The sequence below is a fragment of the Alligator mississippiensis genome, chromosome 4 (assembly GCF_030867095.1).
Source record: "Alligator mississippiensis isolate rAllMis1 chromosome 4, rAllMis1, whole genome shotgun sequence".
Lineage (NCBI taxonomy): Eukaryota > Metazoa > Chordata > Crocodylia > Alligatoridae > Alligator > Alligator mississippiensis.
Window position 1 is genome coordinate 30,151,953 of NC_081827.1, and position 22,533 is coordinate 30,174,485.

Here is a 22,533-nt window from a genome sequence, read left to right on the forward strand (position 1 = left end):
TACCTGAATTAATATTACTACACCTGAGTTAAGGTTTTTAGTTTGACAGTCTGTGGGGCTGTGAAATAGAACAGAGACATTACCAGGTATGGCTGAGAGACAGCAAAATTGCAGAAGAAAGCATAGTTTAAATAGTGAAACATCAGAAGGATAGAGAGTCATTAACACCAATGGACTGGATAAAAATTAGCAGGAGTCTGGGAGATGGTAATAATGAGCTATGAAGTCAGTTTGACCCTCTCAGTGCTGCCTGACTAGAAATAGTTGTTTCTTCAGGTGGAGCAGGAATCAAAAGGGGGTGTAACTGCACCACTGCCCCCCACCGTGGGTTGTTTTTTTTTTACTGAAATTTCTGAAACAGTGGATTGCTTATATGCTGTTTGTGACCTTTTTTGCTCAAGGACTGGTCTATCATGTGACTAAGCCATTTACATTAGGGAAATACCCAGATGCTGTTTCACTAACTTTCTGTGTAACAGGAAACTGACTTACAGGGCCTTGACCTCAGCTATTGCTCAACTAAGGTGCAAGAAGATGTTGATGTTAACAAAAATAAGAGAATCCCCTAAGAATTTTAAGCAGTCTGAATAATGCAGCAAAATAATAACATTATGACTCCCAAGGAGTGTTTAAGGCAGCAGTCTAAAAATTACATTGATGTCATTGACTCTGCATCTGGTTTACATTTTTCCTCTGTGACTGAGTATTCCCAATCCTATTAAACAAAGTACTATAAATCAGATTCAAAATGGGACTTCAGCATCTAACGTGTGACTTAAGTGGAACAGAGGTACCTACGTCCAAGTAAATAATGCATTAAAACCCTTCCTCACATCTTAGGCAAATCTTATTAAAGTGAGGTAATCTCATTGTAGAGTGAAATCAGGTTGTTTGACAAGATGTACTTTCATTCAAACCAAGTTGACTAGCATTAATTATATTGCGATTCTCTAGTTCTTTTAGTAATTAAATCCAGTATCAGCATTTTCATTATTCTGCACAGAATGGATGTCAGGCTAACCAGCCCACAATTACCAAGGCTGTCTCATCTGCCCCTTTTGAGTACTGTACAGCAGGGGTGTCAAACTCTTCTGCCCGTGTAGGTCAGATGCGTGGCATGGGACCAGTGGTGCACAGCATGTGCAAGAGTGGCCTCTCAGGCCTGATTGGGCCCATGGACCCCTCCCTTATGCTAGATCCAGCGCCTATGCCACCCACTCTGGCCAACCCAGGACCACAGGAAGAGGCCTGGCATCCCAAGGGCTTGGCTACTGCCTTGGAAATAAGCCATGATGCTGGGCTTCTTCCAGCAGTGTGGAGGGGCTCCAGTGCCGCTGCTCTGGTATGCCAGTCTCTGCTATGCCAGAATGGGAATCAGTGGGTAGGACTCACTTAGCAGCAGTCCTGCTTTTAGGAATGAGGCCATACAGACATGCCCAGATGTACAGGTTTGTCGCTGATATTCTCTCCCTGTCTCTTCCATGGTCCATGCGAACTGGAAAAGATCCGACACGATAAACTGAGGGATAAACCCACCTCAAAACACCTGCTAGTCTGGGTCAGGGCCATCACCTGAGAGGTGAGGGACTCTGGTGAAAACCCTTGTTCTCAATCAGACAGAAGGTCCATTTGACCCTGGAAGAGGCCCAGTTACTGGGACACTGAGAAAGAAAGGATCTCATAGTTTGCTATTGGCACCTATCTGGCAAATTCAGTCCACAGCTGTGAACATCTGAGGCAACCACAACTGCAAATCAGTTTTTTAGCAAGTAATTTATTCACCAAAAAGGAAAAAAAATCCCCTGGCTTTATCGACAGGTCCAGCAGCCTTAGCTGCAGCGCGGACGAGTAGCCTGCGGACAGAACACGTTTCACTGGGCAAGACAGCATTGAAAGACTTCTTTTTCATTTAAATTCAGTCTCCATAAATGACGACGGTCTGCTCCGTTCCCCTTTTCTGGGCACGGCTCTGCGGAGACTATCACCCACTGCCCACCACCACCCCCCGAGCACCTAGCCATGTTTCAACCGTATGTATGCATTCAGCGCCCACCCAAGAGAACACAGCGCGATGACTCCCGTCTGCCACAGCGGGGCGACAGCATCCTCGCACGGGCAGGGGCAGCCCACCCCGAGGGGATGTGTTGGGCGGGAAGCGGCGGGACCCCGGGGAGCCCGCCACTGCACCCTCCCGCCCCGGCTCTTTCCGAGGGGGCGGGGCCACCCGCGCCGCGCTCTGCAGGCGGGTCACGGGACTCCGCAACGTTTGAAACCCACCAATGAGCGCGGGCGGGGGTGGGGCTGCTCTTTCGAACGTTTCGGCGGCAGCGAGTGCGGCACGGCACGGCCCGGCGGGGTGCGGGGGCCTGGGCCTGGGCCGAGCCAGCGCTTGCGAGCGGGGCCTCGGTGCCCACCTACCGCCTTGTGCTGCCGCGGCCGCGGGCTCCGCTCGGAGGTAGGTGGGAAGCGGGGGCTGCGGCTCCTGGTGCCTCCAGGAGGTCGGTAGCGCTGTTCAGGGGCTGTTTCCTGGGGCCTGAGGCCCGGGGATCCCGGTTTTCTCTGATAAAACAAAATCCCTGATTCTCAGAGTTATAAAAAGTCACTCCAGATCCACGTTTTTCCATGATTTAAAATGAAACATCACTACAGATAGATAGATGGGTAGAGATCCACTGACCAGTGGATCGATCGATGGGACAGAGAAACGGACCGACCGGAGCGACTGACGTGACCGACCGACCTAATGTATCTATCAGATGTATATGTATCAGGTAGATGGATAGATCTCTGTCCATCTCTATCTCTATATGATCTGTTACTATACATTACTAGTACACTAGTATATGTTACTAATACATTTCTATCGCATATAGAGACAGAGATGGATAGAGATCTATCCAGCTATCTATCAGATTGACTTATCTATCAGATCCTTGCTGATGACCCGCACCTATGTCTTGGGAGGCAGGGCTGTAGATTGGGGCAGAAGTAGCCTTTAGCCATATTTCTAAAAAGGGGCAGTTGCTGCCAGGAATAGGTGTTATCCTTTTTTTGCTGCTATTTTTTGTTTTAGTTTTCTGTATTCCCAGCCAAATTAGCTAAAACAAATTCCAAATCCAAGAGTCAGTCCAGAACCATAAGTGGCCCTACTCCTGGCAAACACCCTCCACTCCCATCTTGGGCTTCAGATGTTTCCAAATCCTTTGGCAGGCATCCTACTTGCTACTTGGGGGTTTGGATGCCCCCAAGTTTTGCTTGCCCTCAGCCGTAAGGCCTAAGAGGCAAGCCAGGGAGGAGTCTCCCCTTTCCATAAAGTAGTCTTAAAGCCAAGACTGTCCAACTCCAGCAGCTAAATGGGAGGTTCACTATACATTACCTTGGCAGGTGGTATCCCTGTACCAGGAGAGCAGTCTTCCCCAGTGCAACTGGGAAGATCACCTCTGTGGTCAGGGTGTTTCCGTGCCAGGTAAGCATAGACTACGTGTGATCTGAGCCAACAAGAGGCCGAGGGTCGATTTAGCCAGGATGAGATGACTTAAAGGTCCATTTTTCTGCTGCGCTGAATGGCCAGGTCGGCATCCTTCTCCTGAACCCACGTTTCATTCAGGCTTCGAGTTTAGAGATTTACCTCCCTTGTGCTGCTGTGGGAGCAGGCAGTTGTAAGTGATGTAGGAACAATTTATACCAGCGTTGCTGGGTGTGAATGGATGACATTGTTCACTGTCGGGACCCAGGGCAGCCGGCTAGCAGCTCTCCCTGACTCCCACCTGGGCAGATAAGGGTCCGGGGCCTTAGAAGGCTGTCAGGCGGGTACTTGTGACGCTTGGAGTGGAATTAATTAGGCGGACGCTTATCGGTTGCAAAGCAAGATTATTTACTCACACCGTCAAGGCGGTGAATAGTGGAGGTCAGAGATACTTGGTTAGTTACAGCTTAAGGTTCATAGGTCACAGGTCGGTCTGCATAAGAGTTCTTTGGTCGGGCAGATAAACGGAGAAAAAATCGGGCCGGCAGGTCGTTGATTTACGTCTGATAAGGTCGAGACGGGGGAGACTGACAAGCAATCAATTTGTCAGTTATTCTCACGCATACGTTCAGAGGTTTTTTCAGGTGTGTGTGCGGAGGTCTCCCGTTCTTCGCGGAAGTGAAGACGGGTTTTATTTGTGTAATAGTCAGTTGCTTTTTGTCACGTCATAAATTTAATTAGAATCGCCAATTATCTAGCGGTTTTCGCTAGGGTGTTATCTCACAGGGTTACTCCCTGTTTTTTCTGACCAGTTATAATGATTTATGTACAGCACAGAAGGCTAAGTTTTATTTCATGTTAGTGTCGCAGTTATAAATTTCTTTTTGACATGCGCAGCAAAAAAAAGCGGTTACTATCATTATTGTTAACCCTTAGTTAACTTAGTGCAGAAAAAAACTGTTTTGAATGGTTTTATTTGTTTGTGACATGGGCACTACTTAATTTGGTTGTGACATGCCCCCTTGCCCATGGCACAGCAAGTCATATCATGTTTATATATAGACCATTTTGTTTATCATTGTTAGTGTTTGGCAAGCAGGTATATATAAAAGCAAAAAGCGTGGTTAACTTTGTTTTGAGATATTGTAAAATCTAACAACTAAAACACATAAATATAACAATGGCTATTATGATCCATGGTAAATATAAGATAATCAAAGATGCTGATATTTGAATTAACTTAAACGCAGTAAACTGTTATTTTTGATTGTATGTAATGTTTTTTCATTTGAGTTTTTAAGGTAACTGAGAGTGCGGTATCAGATTAATGTCCCCTATATGGAGGGTTTTTATAATTGTGGCTTATTATATTTGAGTTAAATCGTAGCTCTGAAAACACTAATTTTTTGTATCGTCATTAGCGGCCTTTTTAAATTTTTTTTATTGTTATCTCTCTTTTTAAATCTGTTTTTTTTTTTTTTCTTCCTTGAATGTATAGGTTCCTTTAGAACCTTGACTATTTGTCCCCTGTTATCATCATCTCCCTCATCTCTTTTTTTACATTTTTTTTAATCAATGCTTCTGTCCACACCCGACCTTTTTGTGACATCCCCCAAACCTTCAGATTATTAATGTTGTTTTTTCTCAATAATTCAGAGCTTTTTATTCAAAACATTATGACTTGGCTTTACTGTGTAAAGTCTCGAACAGGCTTTAAAACAAAACAAGTATGTATAAGATCATTAATAGGAAAAAAAAAATCATAAAATGAGCCATTAGTTATGTCTTTGGCCTAAATTGATAGAAGGTTCAGGACCGAGTTGGAGGTTTTGAAGTTAGCTTCATTTGCCGAGGAACCTGTTGGTAACAGCAGGAATAGAGCGACGACCCTACTTGTGACGTATGAGCAGGCGGCCATTGTGGCGTCGACCCGGGCATGTTGTAGGTGGGTGCTTGGTGATTTTTGTGATCGGGCAGTCACAGATTGCCTCTTCGTCACCGCTGGGCCTACAAGGGAACAAAACAAACGAACAGGCAAACAAACAAAGAAAACTAAAAAAACAATAAAATTGTCTTTTGTATACCTATGAGCATAATGTTGTAGTGGTTGGAATAGTTTATCAATGCCCCCTTCAAGTAGTTGTTTGTTGGGGCAGGCTGCGGTGTTATCCGGAGTGTGCTGTTAGGCATGGGTGCCTCTAGGGCCCGGACCGGTTGGCGGTATCGGTCGAGGTTTGTAGCCTAGTATATGTGTCAGTTGTCGTTGTCCCGCATCTCTTAGGACGTGCAGCCGTTGTTTGGTAAGCGTGAAGTGGTTTAGGAGGAACCCAAACATGGCTTTTTTTTCCGGTGTCCTCTGGGGTGGCAGTCTTGATTTTTTTTCATGAGTTGAATTGGGAATGTCTTGACCCTTGGTATTTGACTGGATATGCAGTAAGATAGCTTACGGCCATGGCTGAGTTTGTGCTTGTTGGCTTTACAAGGGCTTGTAGTCGTGGAAGTTGACTTAAAAGATTTTCTGCTGGCTGAGTAATGAGCAGGTTGAAGAGAAGGCGAAGGGTGATGGTGTCCTCTCCTCCATAAATCTCCATGCATGCTTCGATGACATCAAGGGTGGTGGTGGTGGTTGCACCCTCTGGGTTGGTTATTTGCTTGGTTATTGTTATAGGATGAGCGGCAGCTGTAGTTGTTATTGTGTCTGATGGGAGGATCCGATTCTCGCTCGTTGCCCCCTCCCTGTGGTACGGAGGTGGGGTCGTTGGGAGTGACGTCATCTCAGGGGGCGGGCTTGTTGGGTGGAGTCCCACCTGTTCTTCTGTGGCTCCGCCCTACTTTTTTAGGTCCTCCGGGCAGCTCATATTTTTTTCGGTGTCATTTTTTGGTGGCAACGGAGGGTTTTGGCACGCTGTCATCTCCGCAGCAGCTTTGCTGACTGTAGCTAACTGGGTTTTTAAGTTTGCATTTTTACACAGTAGGAGTGATACTATGTTAATCATCTTTCCTTTGTCCCACTCGGAGCTTGTCCACTCCTTTCCGACTCCCTCCTCTCCTCTCAGCGAGAAGTAGCCGCTGACCCACCCTGTCTCCGCTCCGCTCGCTTGGTGATAAGCGATGTGGGCCCATAATTCATCCGCGTTATCTATATGGTGCCCCCCACTACACCAGGGGCAGTTTTTAATTAATTTCACCTTCATCACATTTTCCCTGTATCCTGTTCGTGATGCCATGTCGGGACCCAGGGCAGCCGGCTAGCAGTTCTCCCTGACTCCCACGCGGGCAGATAAGGGCCCGGGGCCTTAGAAGGCCGTCAGGCAGGTACTTGTGACGCTTGGAGTGGAATTAATTAGGCAGACGCTTATCGGTTGCAAAGCAAGATTATTTACTCACGCCGTCAAGGTGGTGAATAGCGGAGGTCAGAGATACTTGGTTAGTTACAGCTTAAGGTTCGTAGGTCACAGGTCAGTCTGCATAAGAGTTCTTTGGTCGGGCAGATAAACGGAGAAAAAATCGGGCCGGCAGGTCGTTGATTTACGTCTGATAAGGTCAAGACGGGGGAGACTGACAAGCAATCAATTTGTCAGTTATTCTCACGCATACGTTCAGAGGTTTTTTCAGGTGTGTGCGTGGAGGTCTCCTGTTCTTCACGGAAGTGAAGACAGGTTTTATTTGTGTAATAGCCAATTGCTTTTTGTCACGTCATAAATTTAATTAGAATCGCCAATTATCTAGCGGTTTTCGCTAGGGTGTTATCTCACAGGGTTACTCCCTGTTTTTTCTGACCAGTTATAATGATTTATGTACAGCACAGAAGGCTAAGTTTTATTTCATGTTAGTGTCGCAGTTATAAATTTCTTTTTGACATGTGCAGCAAAAAAAAAGCGGTTACTATCATTATTATTAATCCTTAGTTAACCTAGTACAAAAAAAAAACTCTTTTAAATGGTTTTATTTGTTTGTCACATGGGCACTACTTAATTTGGTTGTGACATTCACGTGCCTCCTTAATTTTTGGCACCAGACTATTTGAAAAGAAGGGGGCTTTGTACAATTCATGAGCCCTGTAACCTGTTGCAGGGCAGTAGCTGAGATTTGTTTATTCGTTTCTTTTTAGTGAGTACTTCACTGCTGATGGTTTAATAAGCTGCAGCTGTTGTAGGATAACATACAAATTTTAATCTCTAATTTGGTTTGTGCAATTCAAAAAATACCTGCGGTACCTAGTACACTAGAATAAGGATTCAGTCTTGGGGGAGCATTTGAGAATCTGAAGGCTGATTTATAGAGGACAGAGAGAGACTCTTCCCCTTTGGCTTTAGGGGACAGGATAAGGAACAAAGGTCTAAAGCTGCAGCAAAGGAATTTTTAGTTTGGAGATGAGTAGGAACTTTCTGGCTGGGATGATTTGGCTTTGAGCTTGTGAGCTTCTCTCCAGCCCTACTTTCCTATAATCCCATATAAGTGTCTTATTTTGCAGTTGCTATGGAAGAAAGAGAAGAAGAGTCATCAGGTTGCTCAAGTACTGTGGTTGAAAAAAATCCGGATAGTTGCCTAAGCAGTGGTAAGTAGAAAATATTATTTATAAATTTTTGCATACGATGCACAAGTCCAAGCTACTTACTAGTATTATAAATACAGTAAAGCCTCTGGTAACCGGCGCCTTACAAGCTAGCACACGCTGTTAATCAGCATGCCGTCTTGTAAGGTATAGTGAAACTGGAAGTGCCCACTGTGGCACTTCCGGTTTCTGTGAGCCCCCCACGGCCCAGGGGCGTAACAGGCTGCACAGGGCCTGCCTCCCTGTCTCGCGGGGCCCACAGGGCCTGCGGGAGGGGTGGTGATGCCCTGGACGCGGCAGGAGAAGCAGCTGCCCAAACAGGTGAGGACGCCTGTTCGGGCCGCTCAATTAACCGGCGTATTTTGTTATCCGGCATCCCTCATTCCCAGGGGATGCCAGATAACAGAGCTTTTACTGTATATAGATCAGTATGTTTCTTGTGTTCATTCCTTAATGTAGTAGAGAAGGTTTCATTCTGTGGGTGGCCTTATTTCATAGACTTTCACCCCTGCTCTCCCACTACATGGTTCTCAATTATTTTCTACAAACTTTCATATAGGCTTAACAAAGCACCGATAATCTTTTTGAGTGTTACTGATGGACTGTAGCAGGAGTTCCCAAACTATGGTACACGTACTCCTGGAGGTATGCAGGACATCTCTGGGGGATATGTGGGAAAAATTCTGTAATGGTGGATTAAATTCTCATTATAATAATTGGCACTTAAGGGGTTAAAATATAAAACCGTATGCTGGTAGGGGTATATGGACAGCCAGTAAATCTGGTAGGTGGTATGTAATAAGAAACAGTTCGGGAACCTCTGGACTATAAGGTCCTTAGTAGAGGTGTACTGATATACCAGTCCAATATTGGACCGGCACTGCTATAAACAAAATTTACTGTATTGGAAATTGACCCAATGTGGCTGATAATTTGGCCAATAAATGCCCGTGCACGCGCGCAGCCGCAGCCCAGCACAGGCAGTGAGGAGCACAGCTTGTCAGCTTGGAGAGCTGCGTACAGCTGGTAAATCAGTTGTGGAAGGAGTATGGGGTGGGGGGTGCAGATTGAGGCTGCCCAGCTGGGGTGTGGTGGGGGCATGGGATGGAGCTGCAAGTTGTTTGTGGGGGCGGTTCCTACCACTGCGTGCACCCCAGGGTGCGGGGCGTGTGCCCCTGGATCTGGGTGGGGTGGGCTGCAGTTTAGGGCTGGGGCTGCCCTGGGCTCTTTCTGGTGGAGGGTGGCAGGGTGTTGGGCTGGGACTGTGCTCAGGACAGGCAGTGGTGGTGCTGGGAAGGCGGCTACGGGGGTGGGGGCTACAGCTGTAGTCCCTCTGCCAGCACTGCCACCCACCTTGAGCGCAGCCTGGGCTCAACTCCCCCTCCTCCATCCCGCAACTGCAGCCTGCCCCACACAGATCGGGGGGGGGGGGGGGGAGGGGCACATGCTGTACCCCCACCCCAATGCCTTCCCAGGGTTCATGCAAGGTGGGAGCTGCACCCCCCCCCCCCCCCCCGGACAAGCCATGGCTCTGTCCCATGCCCTGCCCCGCCCCCGCTGGGCAGCCCCAGCCCCACTTCTCCCTCACCACAGTGGCCTTAATCTGCCCCCCACTTCCCTTCCTTTCCCTTCCACCACAACTGACTTACGCAGCTCTTCAAGTTGCCCAGCTAAAAATCAGAAATCAGATCAGTATCAGCTGATATGCCTCCTTAAATATCAGTTATCTGTATCAGCCCTCAAAATCTCTAGGGGTGCACCCCTAGTCCTTAGTTTCTTTCTTGGATCAGTTCTGAAATCCATTCTGACAGTTTTTTCGTCACATCCCAAAGTGTATTGTGTTTTTTGTAGTTGGTTTTAAATGATGGTAATTCAGTTATCCCTACTTTAATTTTGTCAAAAACTCATTTAAAATGAATGTCAAACAGCAGTGCAGTTCAAAACCTATTGCAGTACAAATTAGACCCTGGAAATCCTTGTAACTGTGACAGCTCATAACTGAACTCATCTTGCTTTCAGGTGTTCTCCTCTTGGCTGATGAAAAATTTGATTTTGATCTTTCACTATCTCCACTGAGGTAAGTTAAATGTTTATGGGCAAATACATGTCTCTAGCATAAATGATTTTTACATCCTCACTGTTTTGTTTTGTTTTCTTTTCTTTTTTTCCCCTGAAAGTGGAAATGAAGAAGATGAAGTTTTTGTTGGGCCTCCTGGACATAAGGAAAAATGTATTGCTGTTAGTATTGAGACAGTAGTTGAAGAAAGTCAAAGTGCTAAGAAAAAGCGTTCTCCTCCACCTGATGATAAACTGACATGGAGTCCTCTTTCAGGAGAGAAATTTGTGGAAATTTTTAAAGAAGCTCACTTGCTGGCACTTCAGTTAAAAAAGGACAGCAGAGAAGAACTGAAAGTCAGCCAATTTGAAGAACCCAAAAGCAAGAATATTGAAAAATTTGTGCAAGACTCCAAGTCAAAACTGAACATCTTCCAAAAAGGGAAGGTGGAAAAAAGCCCCAAAACTATTAAAAGGGAAACGTACTGTGTGTGGGATAGCCCAGCTTGTCAACTGCCGCCTTCATTTCAGAAGCAGTTGGAGTTACCCATGCCAGCAGATTCCAGAACACATGCATTGCAGACTCCTTCAAATGCATCTAGCCCTGTCAAAATCCGTAAATCTTCTAAATTAGCCATTTCATCTTTAGCACAAAAACAGCAAACAGATGAAAAGAATAAAAAAGTAATAAGCAAGTTGCAGACTGCAAAGGTATCAGCTGCTTTTGGAAAAAACAATCAGTTGACAATTGAAAAGGTAAAGACCCGGCATCTAGACAGTTCAATGTTTGAGACGAACCATAGTCATCTTAAGATAAACTGTTTAAACCACTTGTGAGCTTTAGTCTTATAAATAACCTTTCCTTTTTTGAAGCTGCTTTCCTTGTTTGAAACTCTCGAATAGGAAGGTGAGCCTGTGTGCATAACTGCCTTGAATTTATTTGATTTTTATCTAGCTTCTATTAGTTTAGTTGGACTGCTGTTGTGGTACATGAAAGGTGCAGATAAGATTTGTATTTAGACAATATTTCAGAGGTTTTAGTTGACTTTATTTGTTAACAATCTCCAGTGTTTTTGGCTCCTGTTTAGGTGCTTAAGCCATTTTATAATCATTCTGTTAAAAGTATTGTATTGCTTCTAATGATTCCTTTAGTAGCATGGCTTTGCTTCCTTTAAGCTGTCCTCAGAGTTGGCAGTAATAAGCAGAACTCTGATAGGACGGGACCAACACCTAGGCTTAGTGGGACCAACACACTCAAAGGTTATATTGTGCTGCACACTAGCTGCACATTTTGATTAGCCAAGTGTGTGTTGCTGGGACTTCAGTCTTAAAAGCAGTACACAAAAGGGCTGTTTTTACAGTAAGGCTGTTGGCCCCTGTAAATGGCCTCTAATCTGTAGAGTGTGATTCCTGTCCTATTTCCTTCCTCCTTCACAGCCAAGGCTACTAAGTTTTCCTGTCTGTGGGGACTACTTCAGAGTTTGACACTGGCTTCTTCCTACCATTTGTCTTAGAAGGATAGGGAGTTTGTATTTTACTTTCTCACTTAATCAGTTTCAACAAAAAAATCCATCTGATCTATGCTAGATCTAACACTAAATTCAATAAGAGGCTAAACAGGTCAAGAACTTGGAATTTTTACACTCTTTGAGAGTAACAATAGGCTTTTTTGGTGGTTGACATGATGAAAATACTGGCATTGCTAAACAAATTTGCTTATGTGGAAAAACTTCAGGGGTTCTCAAATCCTTTGGCTAATAACTTTTTTAAAATAGTTTTAAAAATTGAAACTTGCAGCCCAAACCAGGGAAACAGCTCAGTCCCTCTGGGATCAAACACTTGAACAGCATGGGGTCATCTGAAGACCTGCTCTCTGACAAGTCCAGTACTGCTTCGGATGTCTGTAACGCATCATTCAATGGCAGTTCAACAGAGGACAAGAAAACTCTTCCTGTTCCAAGCAAGGTACTAGCAAGTGTTTTAATATGATGGCATACTGAAATATTCTTGGGGAATTGTTGACTCGAGATGGGGGAAAATCTTAAAAATGGAGGCAACAGATCTATCTTTCTATCATTGATTTAATACCATAACCTTGGAATGAATTCAAGTTAAAATGACTTCTATGCTGCAACTACAGTTGTAAAGCCAAATGTTTTTCCTCTCTGTAACAAAATTTACTCTTATTATTTACCATATTTAACACAGTGCATCAATCATCATTTAGGACTCGATGCAGACAAGGAATTTTGGGGATAACTAGAGGTTAAAGTATATGTTCTTCATGGCTACCTACTATGCTGTATGAAAAGGTCCCCATAGTCTAAAGTGTATGTTGAGTAGAACAGTGAAGCTTAAATTGGAAGGTAATCCAAGGAATGTCATGAATATAGTTAGAGTATTAGGCTACATTCCATGGACTAGTCAAACTTATTTATTAAAAAATATCACATATGTTGCAAGTAGCTTAATATTAACTTTACTTTCTTCAAAGGTGGTCGGCTCTGGGTAAATGAAACATTCATTTTAACTAGAACTGACACTGCTGGAATAGTTTTGGCTTTAACGGTTGTTCTGCAGGAAAAGAGATTGGATGAGACTTGTAATAACATGGGAGATTTTGGATCCATAGCACTTGTGGTATGCTGTCTGACAAATATTAGTTTAAATAAATATTTACTTTTGGAAAGTAACTTGAGCTCATGGTAAGAAACAGGACAGTAGTGCATTCTTGCCACCTGCCTTCCACCTCCAAGGCAAACTAGCAAGGACCAATTTTTTGTTTTGTTTTGTTTTTATAGGGATTTTTAGCAAGGATACAGTATGCTTTGTAGGACTCTGAGCATATTACACTGAACTGCTTTCCTGACAATGCAGTGGCAGATCCTGGAAGGTACCCTTTTCTCCCCTGCTCTTCAACCTGGAGCTTTCTGTAGGGATTTTTATAGGTTGTTTTGTTCCTTTGTGTGCTAGGGACTAGAGTAGACATTCTTTTGGAGCTTTCTGGAAAAAAAAAGTTGCGTTCAAGGGTGAGTGACAGGACTCAATGGCTCTTCTAACCTTATGTTCCCATTTTCGAAGCATAGCCTATATCATTCTGTCACAGTTAAGGCACTATACAATGTAGACTGCTAATAAATGTTTTCTTTTACTTAATAATATCAGAGACTTTGGAACTTGTTCCTGAGACAAATGAACCTAGAGAACCAACACCCAAACACATTAGAAAATGTGCTTTTAATACTTTTGATCTGTTAAATGAAGTAGACTTCTTTGTTCACAGCTGGGGTTAAGGAAGGCAACACAGTTAAAACCTCCTGGTGCTGTTACTGGTCCCCAGAGAAAGAACACCTCGTCATCGTCGTCATCAGTTTCCAGTATGAGCTCCAGCGTGTCTGTCTCCCCCGCAGGAGGAAATGGTATGACTTTTAGCATAAAGACTTGGCACAACAAATATTATTAAACTTGCAGTCTTGATTTAATTGGATTCTTTTGACTTACAGGTTCCAAGAATATTTAAAGGCTCTTAGAGTTAAATTAGAAAAAAATAATAATAGGTGGAATAAGGGAGACTTTGAATTTCATGTTGGCTAGCTAAACATCATTTATGTCAAGTCAAGCACTTGCATTAACCAGTCTCCAAAGTCAATAGGCTTAATATCTACCAAATAGGGTCACAGAATGGGAAAGTAGGCTTATTTTTTGGAGATGGTTTTTAACAAGTGTTGTCAATGTCTCAGTTGACATTTAGAAGTTCTCATGTCTAATTACATGAGCTGTCTAATTTGCCAAGCAGACATTCTACTGCTCTTCTTTCCAGTATCTTTGTTCTCCACAGCCAAACAGTAAGTGTAGTATTACGCTGGGGTTTTATTTATGCCCTATGTAAATAGGAACAGGAGCTTAACTTTTCTTGAGTAACTGTAAGACAGGAGTAAAAGCATTAGAATTGAAATATGAAAGAAAGATAAACATTTCCATACAACTAAGCGAGAAGCTGTCATTTTATTCATTTGTAGTGTCAAGATTGGAAAAGCCTTCAGCTTTAAGCCTTTTTGTTTGTGGGTGGGGGAAGGGGTCACAACTGTTCTGCATACCTGTCTAGTCCCGAATTTCATGGGTTATATAGGTAAGCTGCATTTCTGATGAATGGCGAACCCCAGAGAATACTCCTGACAGAACTGGATCCATGAAAAAACACTACTTGAGTAGTACTACTTGAGTAGTAAACCTGTATATGTTATTTCTATATCAGCTAAGATGCAGTAAAACCCATGGTGTTTTGTGAGCAACTAGAGTATGTGGCCCATCTTATTTTTAACACTTGGGATTCTTTGCTCAAATAATATTTTAATAAACCTGAATTTTGTGCTTAATTTGTACAACATTATTTAGTTTCCACTTAGATGGTGGGGGGGGGAAAAGCATTAAGCCTTTGTTAATAAAGAGTCAGTACATTTTAAAATGGTGAAAAATGGACTAGGAGGACCACATGGATAATAAATGACTTCAATTAAACTATTCATTTCCAGTTGTCATGGTTATTGCTTACAGTGGTGAAAACTTTTTAGAAATAAAAAGTTGAGCAGGTCTTGTCAGTTTAAGTGATCCCAACTTGAAGAGGGTTAGGGAAGTGAATTTTGAGGAAATATCTGGAAGGGAAAATATTTTAACATGGGAAAAGTGGTCCTGATGAAGTAGTCATGCTGGGAAACTGGTGAGCCTTTTGTAGAACAGGAAAAGGTTGTGTACCTTTCCTGTGTGTGGGAGTAGGGAATAGGAGAATCCAGCATCTATAGAATAGTAGGTGAACAGACAAACTATGTAAGACCTAGAATTATGTTAACATAATTTACAAAACCAAGGGTTTAATTCTTTATAAATTCAATTGGAGCAGTATTTTTGTTCATGACTTCCACTTGTTGTATGTTCCTATAACCTACAAATAGATTTCACTTTTATTTAGCCTGTTAGTCTTAAACTGAGAAATTGAACAACTATTAAAAGACATTATTATATTTAGGAAAACTTTGACTTTCTCTTTCTTTTTAAATGCTCATTTTAAATTGTAGTCTCAACTAGTTTCAGGTAAAATATTGAAAATACATCTTAAACTCTAATATCAACTGGAAAGGCCTGTCAACTATGTAAGCAATCTTGAAAAATCTTACTCTTGTCTTATTTAAGTTAAAAGCTGACATGCTGAATTATCTTATGATTTTACCTGAAGAATCTGGAAAATTACCAGTCTGACTAACTCCTAGTTTTAAAATGTTAGAAAATAAGTATTATAGTAAATTTGCTCTATTTGTATAACCTGTAGCTACCAACATTCAGTTGTTTTGAATATAGTTCTTAATCATTGCATAATAAGTTTATCTTCAGTTAGACTTGTTTTTAAGCTTAATCATTTACTTGGTTAAATATATATTGTTACAAGTTGTGGTAAGAACAAGAAACAGTTCAGAAGTGTAATTTCTAGCTTTCTTTCAGCTAAATCAAATCTACCTTCAAAAACTTCTGTGAGCAGCTCTAAACTTTCATCTACTATAAGCAGACAGTCTCTTGTTAAATCTGTAAGAGTGTCATCTGCCAATTCTGATTTATCCTGCAAGCAAGCAAGATCTGCTAGTACTCCCAGAACACCTACTGTTGTAAATTCTGCCAAATCATCAGTTTTTGCGACTGCATCCCAGACTGTAGCAAGTGGAATTCAGAGATTAAACTCTGTTCCTAATCTGCAGAAGCTAAATCAGCAAAATAAAGATGGAAGCGGAATAAAAGGAAGCTCATGTCCAAAGCCCAAGGCTAAAGTTGTACCTACAACTCAGATTAAGGTCCCTAAAATGGGTGGAGGTAAGTATACCTTTTGGAAGGTGATCTTATTTTAAATTGGCTATTTATTACATGTGTAGTTTGTCTTGTATATTTATCTAGTGACTGAATGGACTGAATATTATTTTAAAGTTGTTTCTGGGTGGAAATTGAAACCAGTGTAGATAAGGAATGGTAAACAACTTTTCAGCACTCTTTTTTTAATCCTTGTCCTAGGTACATCACTAGAAAATGCAGCACCTAAAATAGCAGAATCAATAAGATTACCATCCTGCAGCATACTTGGAAGGTAATGTGCAGTAACTGAAACTTAAAGTCATTTGAGCCTTTTACTTCTGTACAAAGACAGTTTTTGACTAGTCACCTGTGAGATCTGAATTTTACAAGTATAGAATTCTTGTTTTCAAGAACCAGTCTATGCTCACTGAAAACTGGACTTTTTATTAAGTTGGATGTTAAAGATATGGCTTGCAGGTTGGATCCAGCCCATGGAGCCATTTCACCTGGCCTGCAGGGCTGGACATTTGGGGGTGGAGCCTGCTGCTGAAATCCAGGGTATGGAGCCCTGTTGGGAGATTCTGGCAAGCAGAGGGGAGGTGGGTAACTTAAGATATAAGCATTGCAATCCTTTGAAATGCTTTACATGCAAACAAAATATGAGCCTTTATCACAAGCTAGTTCCAGGCTGCATGTGAGAAGATACTTGTTCCCTAACTTCTGAGGTACAGCTTTATAAACTTGTCACAAACTGGGTTTTTAATCAAGGCTTTCCAGTTGGTGAATTAAATCAATCTGCCCCGCTCTCCAGAACATACCCACTTAGCTACCAGCCCTACAGATTCAATTTTGGATCTAAAAGTCTGTTTTGTCTCTCACTCAGTTAGCCAGTAGTAAGAAATAAGAATTCAGTTGGCAATTCTAACGATGTACAAGAAAAGAGACTTCAGCTCCCCCATTGCAATGGCACTTCTTTAATGCTAATGAGTTAAACAGTAAGACACTGAGTATATGTAAGGAATAGGCTTTTAAATACTGTTTGTACATAGGACCTATTTATTGTAGAATTTGTTTTACCAACTGTAGTAATATTTTGAAAAAAATAAACCCCTTTAGTCATAAATTAATTAATTTTAAATATTTGTAAAAAGGTCAGGTTAATCTAACTGGCTCTTAACTAAGTTGTAATCAGTTCTAGTATACCAGTCTACTTCTAATGTTCAGATGTAGTTATCCTAATCCATCATAACCTATTTAAGTATTTACCAAAGTAAGGCAGGCTTTTGTATCATAGAGTTGTCTAGTTATATACAAAGCAAAGTAAGTTTCTAGAAGATTTTTTTTTTTTTTTATCAATGTATGCTCTATGCTTTTTCTTTAGTGGTGTGGCTGTCAGTACTCCTGTTAGAGTGTCAGAAGATGGGCCCTGGCAGAACTCCTGCCGCAGTACAAGGTCCCTTTCAATGACGCCAGCCAGTATAAAGCGTTCTGCTCTTCCTACTCCCATTAATCGTCGTACGTCAGGAATTCCAGTAATATCTCCTAAAAGTGTACCTAGATTTGTGCCATCACGAAACTTTACGCTGGTTCATCAAGTTTCCAGCACATCCAACAAAAAGATTCTTACATCTTGGTAAGACAGCTTGCCTTTTGAATGATAAGTATTGTGGGTGTAACCTGGTCCTGTTGAAGTGTGACATCTTGTACTCCTGTGGCCAACATAGGGATTCCACCCCAGTTGGCATCCTATGTATGCCTATACTACTAACTATAACCAGACATGTGTAATACCAAATAACATTTCTGTACACAATGGCTTATTCTGGCATGTTATAATTGTGCTGAATTCCTAAATCAGGAGACTTTTACACAAGTTCGTCCATCTGGTCTTCGCTTTGTTTCTCACATCTTTATACTATCTGAAACTTGAATGATGTGCATCATGAAACTTGTCTGAATCTCTGAACTGGAGAGAGACTGAATGCAGAAATAGTAATTTCCAACACAGTGACATCCCTGCTGTCTGAAAGATAATGCAGGGTCTAAATCTCTAGATGAGAAAAGCGAGTAGTTAGGACAAATGATCTACTCCTATCTTCCATTTAACCAAGTGTCACCCTTTTTAAGGTGTTGTCATACCTTGGGCTATTGCCATTATAAAAATCTAGCATCCTCAGAAGAGGTGAAGCATTAAGTCTCAACTATTCTTCATATTCTACTTGAGAGCACAGGTACAAGATGCCCCATACTGCCTAGCTACTACGGAGGGGGATGCAGTCTTTTGGCTTTTAGCCCAATGCCTTTTGAGAAATACCAAACATGTAACTTTGCATTTTGAGCAAGAAGTGGGTACCTCCCTCCTACTGCTGCCTTCCTCGACTTCAGCAGTTAGGGGGGGGATGAATTTTAAGATGACCTTTTGATAATTGGATTCTGTACATGGAAGTTCATAACAAACACGTTCTTCATGTACAGAATCTAAGTACTCGGGGGTCTTAATTCAAGGCAGTCTTGGATTTGAGTGAACACGATAGTAAATACTGAAGAACTCAAATTACTGGCACCACTTATTTTTCCCAGTTCTAAACAGGCAACAGAGAACAAGGCCCGGGAGTCTTCATCTGAAGATGAAATATCTCCTCCACCTGTCGTACCTCTTATACTTGATTTTTCACCAGAAAAATCAACTGTAGATGTATTGCAAACCGAAGTAAAAGAAGAAACTAAAATACCAAACAATTCAGCTGAAGAAACACAAACCAATGAGGTAGGAATGTGAAATCCATTTCTCCTTGTAAAACTGCCTTTGAGTGAACTGAATGCTAGTGAGCTGCTTTTTAAATTAAGAGCTAATATTGCAAACCTCTATCTTACTTAAATTTTAATGTGAACCACATTATGAAGATGTATACACCCTCTAGTGTCATCTGTATTTAAAAAAGAATTTGGTGTTTAAATGTTCATGGAAAACTGACACACGCACCTCCCCCCTTCCCCTCCCTTCAGATCTGTGTCAAATTTGTCATCCCCGTATTTGCACTGGGATGTGGTTGTGTTCCTGATGCATAAAGATGCATAAGTTATGGGAGAATCCCAGTTGCACAGACTACACAGTATAACTCGCTCTAAATAGTACTGAAATCTGTAGAAATGTCCAATTGAAGCTTAACTCAAATCTACCAAAGGAGTGACTTATAGCTTTTGCTCGGGCATAAGCCCCCTTACCTGAATGAGTCAGTTGAGGTAATAACTTGCAATAACTAGTTAATTTATATAATATCTATTATTTGCTAGCTGGGATGCAGCAAGTTTCCATCACAGGGTTTGTGCGCAAAAAAGAAAGAATAATAATCCAACTGGATGGAAACACAACTAAAACTAAGAACTTCGTAGAACGGTTTCTCTGTCAAAGCATCAAAAAGCAGCAGTTGTAGATGCAAGGTTTAAAGCTGAATTTTTAAAATCTTTAAATTTGAACTTGAGCATTATTTTCAGTTCAGATTTAGTGCTTAAACAACTCACTAAGTGCTCAAAAGGCAAATTCTCATGCCCAGGATGCATGTTCTTGATTCATAAATGGAAAAAAGTCACTGGTAGATTAAAGATCAGCTGCTTGTTTTCCTTTATGGTGCTCTACTTAAGTTTAAAACAAATAATTGATTCTTATAGCTTTCCCCAGTTAGTCAAAGAAGTTGACTGACTTTCTTATGAGGAAAAGAAAGTAGAAAACAAAATGACTTTATTATTTTTAGGTGTTGCTGGTAGATATTGGAATGGCTAAAACTCCCAGTGCTATTTCAGAGTGGGAAAGCAGACCTCTCATTGACCTTTCAAATACTCCTGATGTGAATAACGCTGTTCCTCTAAAGCCTACTGTTTTGGGACAGGTAAGATGCATCTCAGTTTGTCTCAATTACCTGTTTATGTAAATATAATACAGTGCAGAGGAGATTGCCTGGGCATATTTTAGTTGCAAAATAATTTACCCACGTAAAAATTGCTTCACACCTAGTGCTTGCATTTAATTGAGCACCCTTGTATCAGAGTAACATTTGCTCAGACATGGTAACTGATATTCATCAATACGAAACACCATTTGACTTGAAAGTTAGAGCATGTTCTTGTTATGCTTCTCTCCTATGAGATTATGTTCTGTCTGATATGGATGTAAAACTGCTCATTCTAGTTCTGGTTGTCAGCACTGCACCAAGATCATCACTTCAAGATCATTTCAGGCTGGACATAAGGAAGAATTTCTTTACTGTCCGAGCCCCCAAGGTCTGGAACAGCCTGCCACCGGAGGTGGTTCAAGCGCCTTCATTGAACACCTTCAAGATGAAACTGGATGCTTATCTTGCTGGGATCCTATGACCCCAGCTGACTTCCTGCCCTTTGGGCAGGGGGCTGGACTCGATGATCTTCCGAGGTCCCTTCCAGCCCTAATGTCTATGAAATCTATGAAAAACCAGTGCAGTATAGCATGGGTGGTTGGATAAAATGACCCATCACTCTTAACTTGGTTTTGGTTTCAAGTAATCCTTTAAACATAAAACAGCTGAGGTTTAACTCCCCGTACCTCCCTGCAACTCTAAAAGTACCTGGGTCCCTAACGTGCAGTGCCATGAAGACTACTAGCTACTTCTTCATTATAGTCAGTGCAGAAGAACAGAGGGTAAAGGGAACCACTTACCAACCACATAACTAGCATTGTGAACTTAGGGCTTGACCAAACAATTCTGTCTGGTTTTAAAGATGATACATTTGGGAGGAAATAAAGATAGAAAATTTCTTACTATGACTCCCTGCAGCAAATGGGATGACTTTTCCCTTCATGGGGAAAATGTTGCTGCTGCTTGTAGTAATTAAGGGACTGCAAATCTTTGCATAACTAGCTCTAGTCTGTCGCTAACAAAATATATTTGTCTCTACAAACCACCAACGACTTCATTTGCAAGCTTCCTGAGTGTCTAAAAACGGTGTTAAGAACAAAATGACAGAGTAAGCTCTAGTGAGGTTCAGCTGCAAAATAGCTTGGGTGCAGCAGTCTATTTGGGCTCTCCTGGAATGCCCCCCCAGGAAGACCATTTATTCTGATAGATGAAGCTCGAGCACATGAGGATTTTCTTTTATTGCAAGGGATGATTTTTCCTGGGAGTACTAAAATTGTGCTTGGGAAAGAGGTTATAAGGAATAATATTAGATTCTAGGTTGACTCTGAATTCCTGTAGCATTTCAAGCTGTTCGGCATGTTGTGTTTATTCCCCAAACTTAAGTTTTTTAGCGAGACTTTGCACTTCCTTGTTGAATATAGATCTCTTATTTTTAGCTTCTAAAGCTGTTCACCTCCTCCATTTCTAATGTCAGAGTAGCTGCTTGGAGACTAGTTTTGTGTGTGTGTGTATATATAGACAATTATTGTCCCAGTCCTCTTCCCTGCACAGAACCTAATGGGTTACCTCAGTTCTGATGGCTTCTTCCCTCCTGCACTGGTTATTTTAGTTGGCATTATTATCAAATATAGGTATTTAGCTTGTGATCTTAATCAGTCTTTTTTTATCTTGAATCAAAAACTTAGGCTTAGCCTATACCCAATCTGCAGAGCATCTGGTGTCATGGGCTTTAATTTTGTTTGGCACCTAGTTGGGTGAAGAGACTGAATTGTTTAAAACTGGTAGTGCAGCTGTTTGTCTTCCAGGTACCTGATGAGCTGAATCTTCAACTAAACTGCCCTGCTGATGCTTTGGAAGTAAGCAGACAACATTGTACAACTAGGGTGACTGGCTACAATTACCCAGGTTCCCAATATAGTATAAGTATAAAGTAAATGACAAAAATAACAACTTTTTAATTTTGTTAATTTCTCATTTTCTTTCAGCTGATAGATCTGAGTTCTCCTCTTATCACTCTGAGCCCTGACATGAACAAAGAAAACCTGGATTCTCCTTTACTGAAGTTCTGAACTGAAGCAGAACCCAAAATTCCTATTGGCATCTGCAACTTTAATTTGAGCTGTTGGAGGTGTTATCTTGACAGAGGAACATGGAGCAACTAGTATATAACAAAATGAAGAACTGAATGCAACTCATTTGACAAAAGATTGAGAATTTCAGCCGCCAAGAATTCTAGTTTGAATACATGTGACTTGACCTTACATATGACAACATGTATTTATTTTTAAAGTAAATTATTATATAGAAAAACATCAACCTTCTTCTAAAGATTTAATTGGAAAGTGAAATGGTATTAAACTTACTTAAATATTTGAAAAATTAAGATGTATTGTAATTAAAAACTTCAATCTGTGAATTTTAATGATCTGTGTGAAAGTATAAGGAGTCTAGAAATAAATTATTTGGACAAATGAGTAGTGCAATCTAAATGCAATATTTCAGCAAGCCAAAATGGTTAAATTGAATGTCGCACTAATGGTGTGACAAAAGATAACGTTAAATATAGGAGGCACTGTGGGGCAGGTGGTGGCTAATGTGGCTCCAGCCTGGGTTGGGGCCACAGCACTGGTCAGCCAGCCCCCCACTCCTCTATCCTACAGCCTTGGGTTCCTTCTGCTCCCTCCCCTTCACTTTGTTCTGCCTTGGTTAGGGCTCCATCTCTGCTGCAGCCTGGG

The 22,533-nt window shown here is 41.7% G+C and overlaps 1 protein-coding gene across 2 annotated transcripts; it reads left to right on the forward strand.

Annotated features, from left to right (window-relative positions):
• The first annotated feature begins 2,289 nt into the window (after positions 1–2,289).
• Positions 2,290–22,272, forward strand: GTSE1 (G2 and S-phase expressed 1). Of its 2 annotated transcripts, XM_059725887.1 has the most exons (13): positions 2,290–2,455; positions 7,941–8,024; positions 10,041–10,098; positions 10,199–10,832; positions 11,874–12,041; positions 13,360–13,495; positions 15,570–15,932; positions 16,128–16,200; positions 17,290–17,541; positions 18,489–18,675; positions 19,661–19,795; positions 21,604–21,654; positions 21,784–22,272. In XM_059725887.1, exons 2-13 carry the CDS (start codon positions 7,946–7,948, stop codon positions 21,865–21,867), a joined length of 2,220 nt encoding a protein of 739 aa, XP_059581870.1. In that variant the 5' UTR covers positions 2,290–2,455; positions 7,941–7,945; the 3' UTR covers positions 21,868–22,272. The 2 variants fall into 2 exon arrangements, with proteins under 2 accessions (XP_059581870.1, XP_006276033.1); XM_006275971.4 differs by lacking the exon at positions 21,604–21,654 and having other exon boundaries at positions 2,314–2,455.
• Positions 22,273–22,533: the final 261 nt, after the last annotated feature.

Excerpts from the sequence above, each read along its gene's own strand:
- GTSE1 (XM_059725887.1), top strand. The coding sequence starts at position 7,946 with ATGGAAGAAAGAGAAGAAGAGTCATCAGGTTGCTCAAGTACTGTGGTT. Across the intron at positions 8,025-10,040 it reads GGATAGTTGCCTAAGCAGTG|GTGTTCTCCTCTTGGCTGAT; the intron begins GTAAGTAGAAAA and ends TCTTGCTTTCAG. Across the intron at positions 16,201-17,289 it reads TCCTGCAGCATACTTGGAAG|TGGTGTGGCTGTCAGTACTC; the intron begins GTAATGTGCAGT and ends CTTTTTCTTTAG.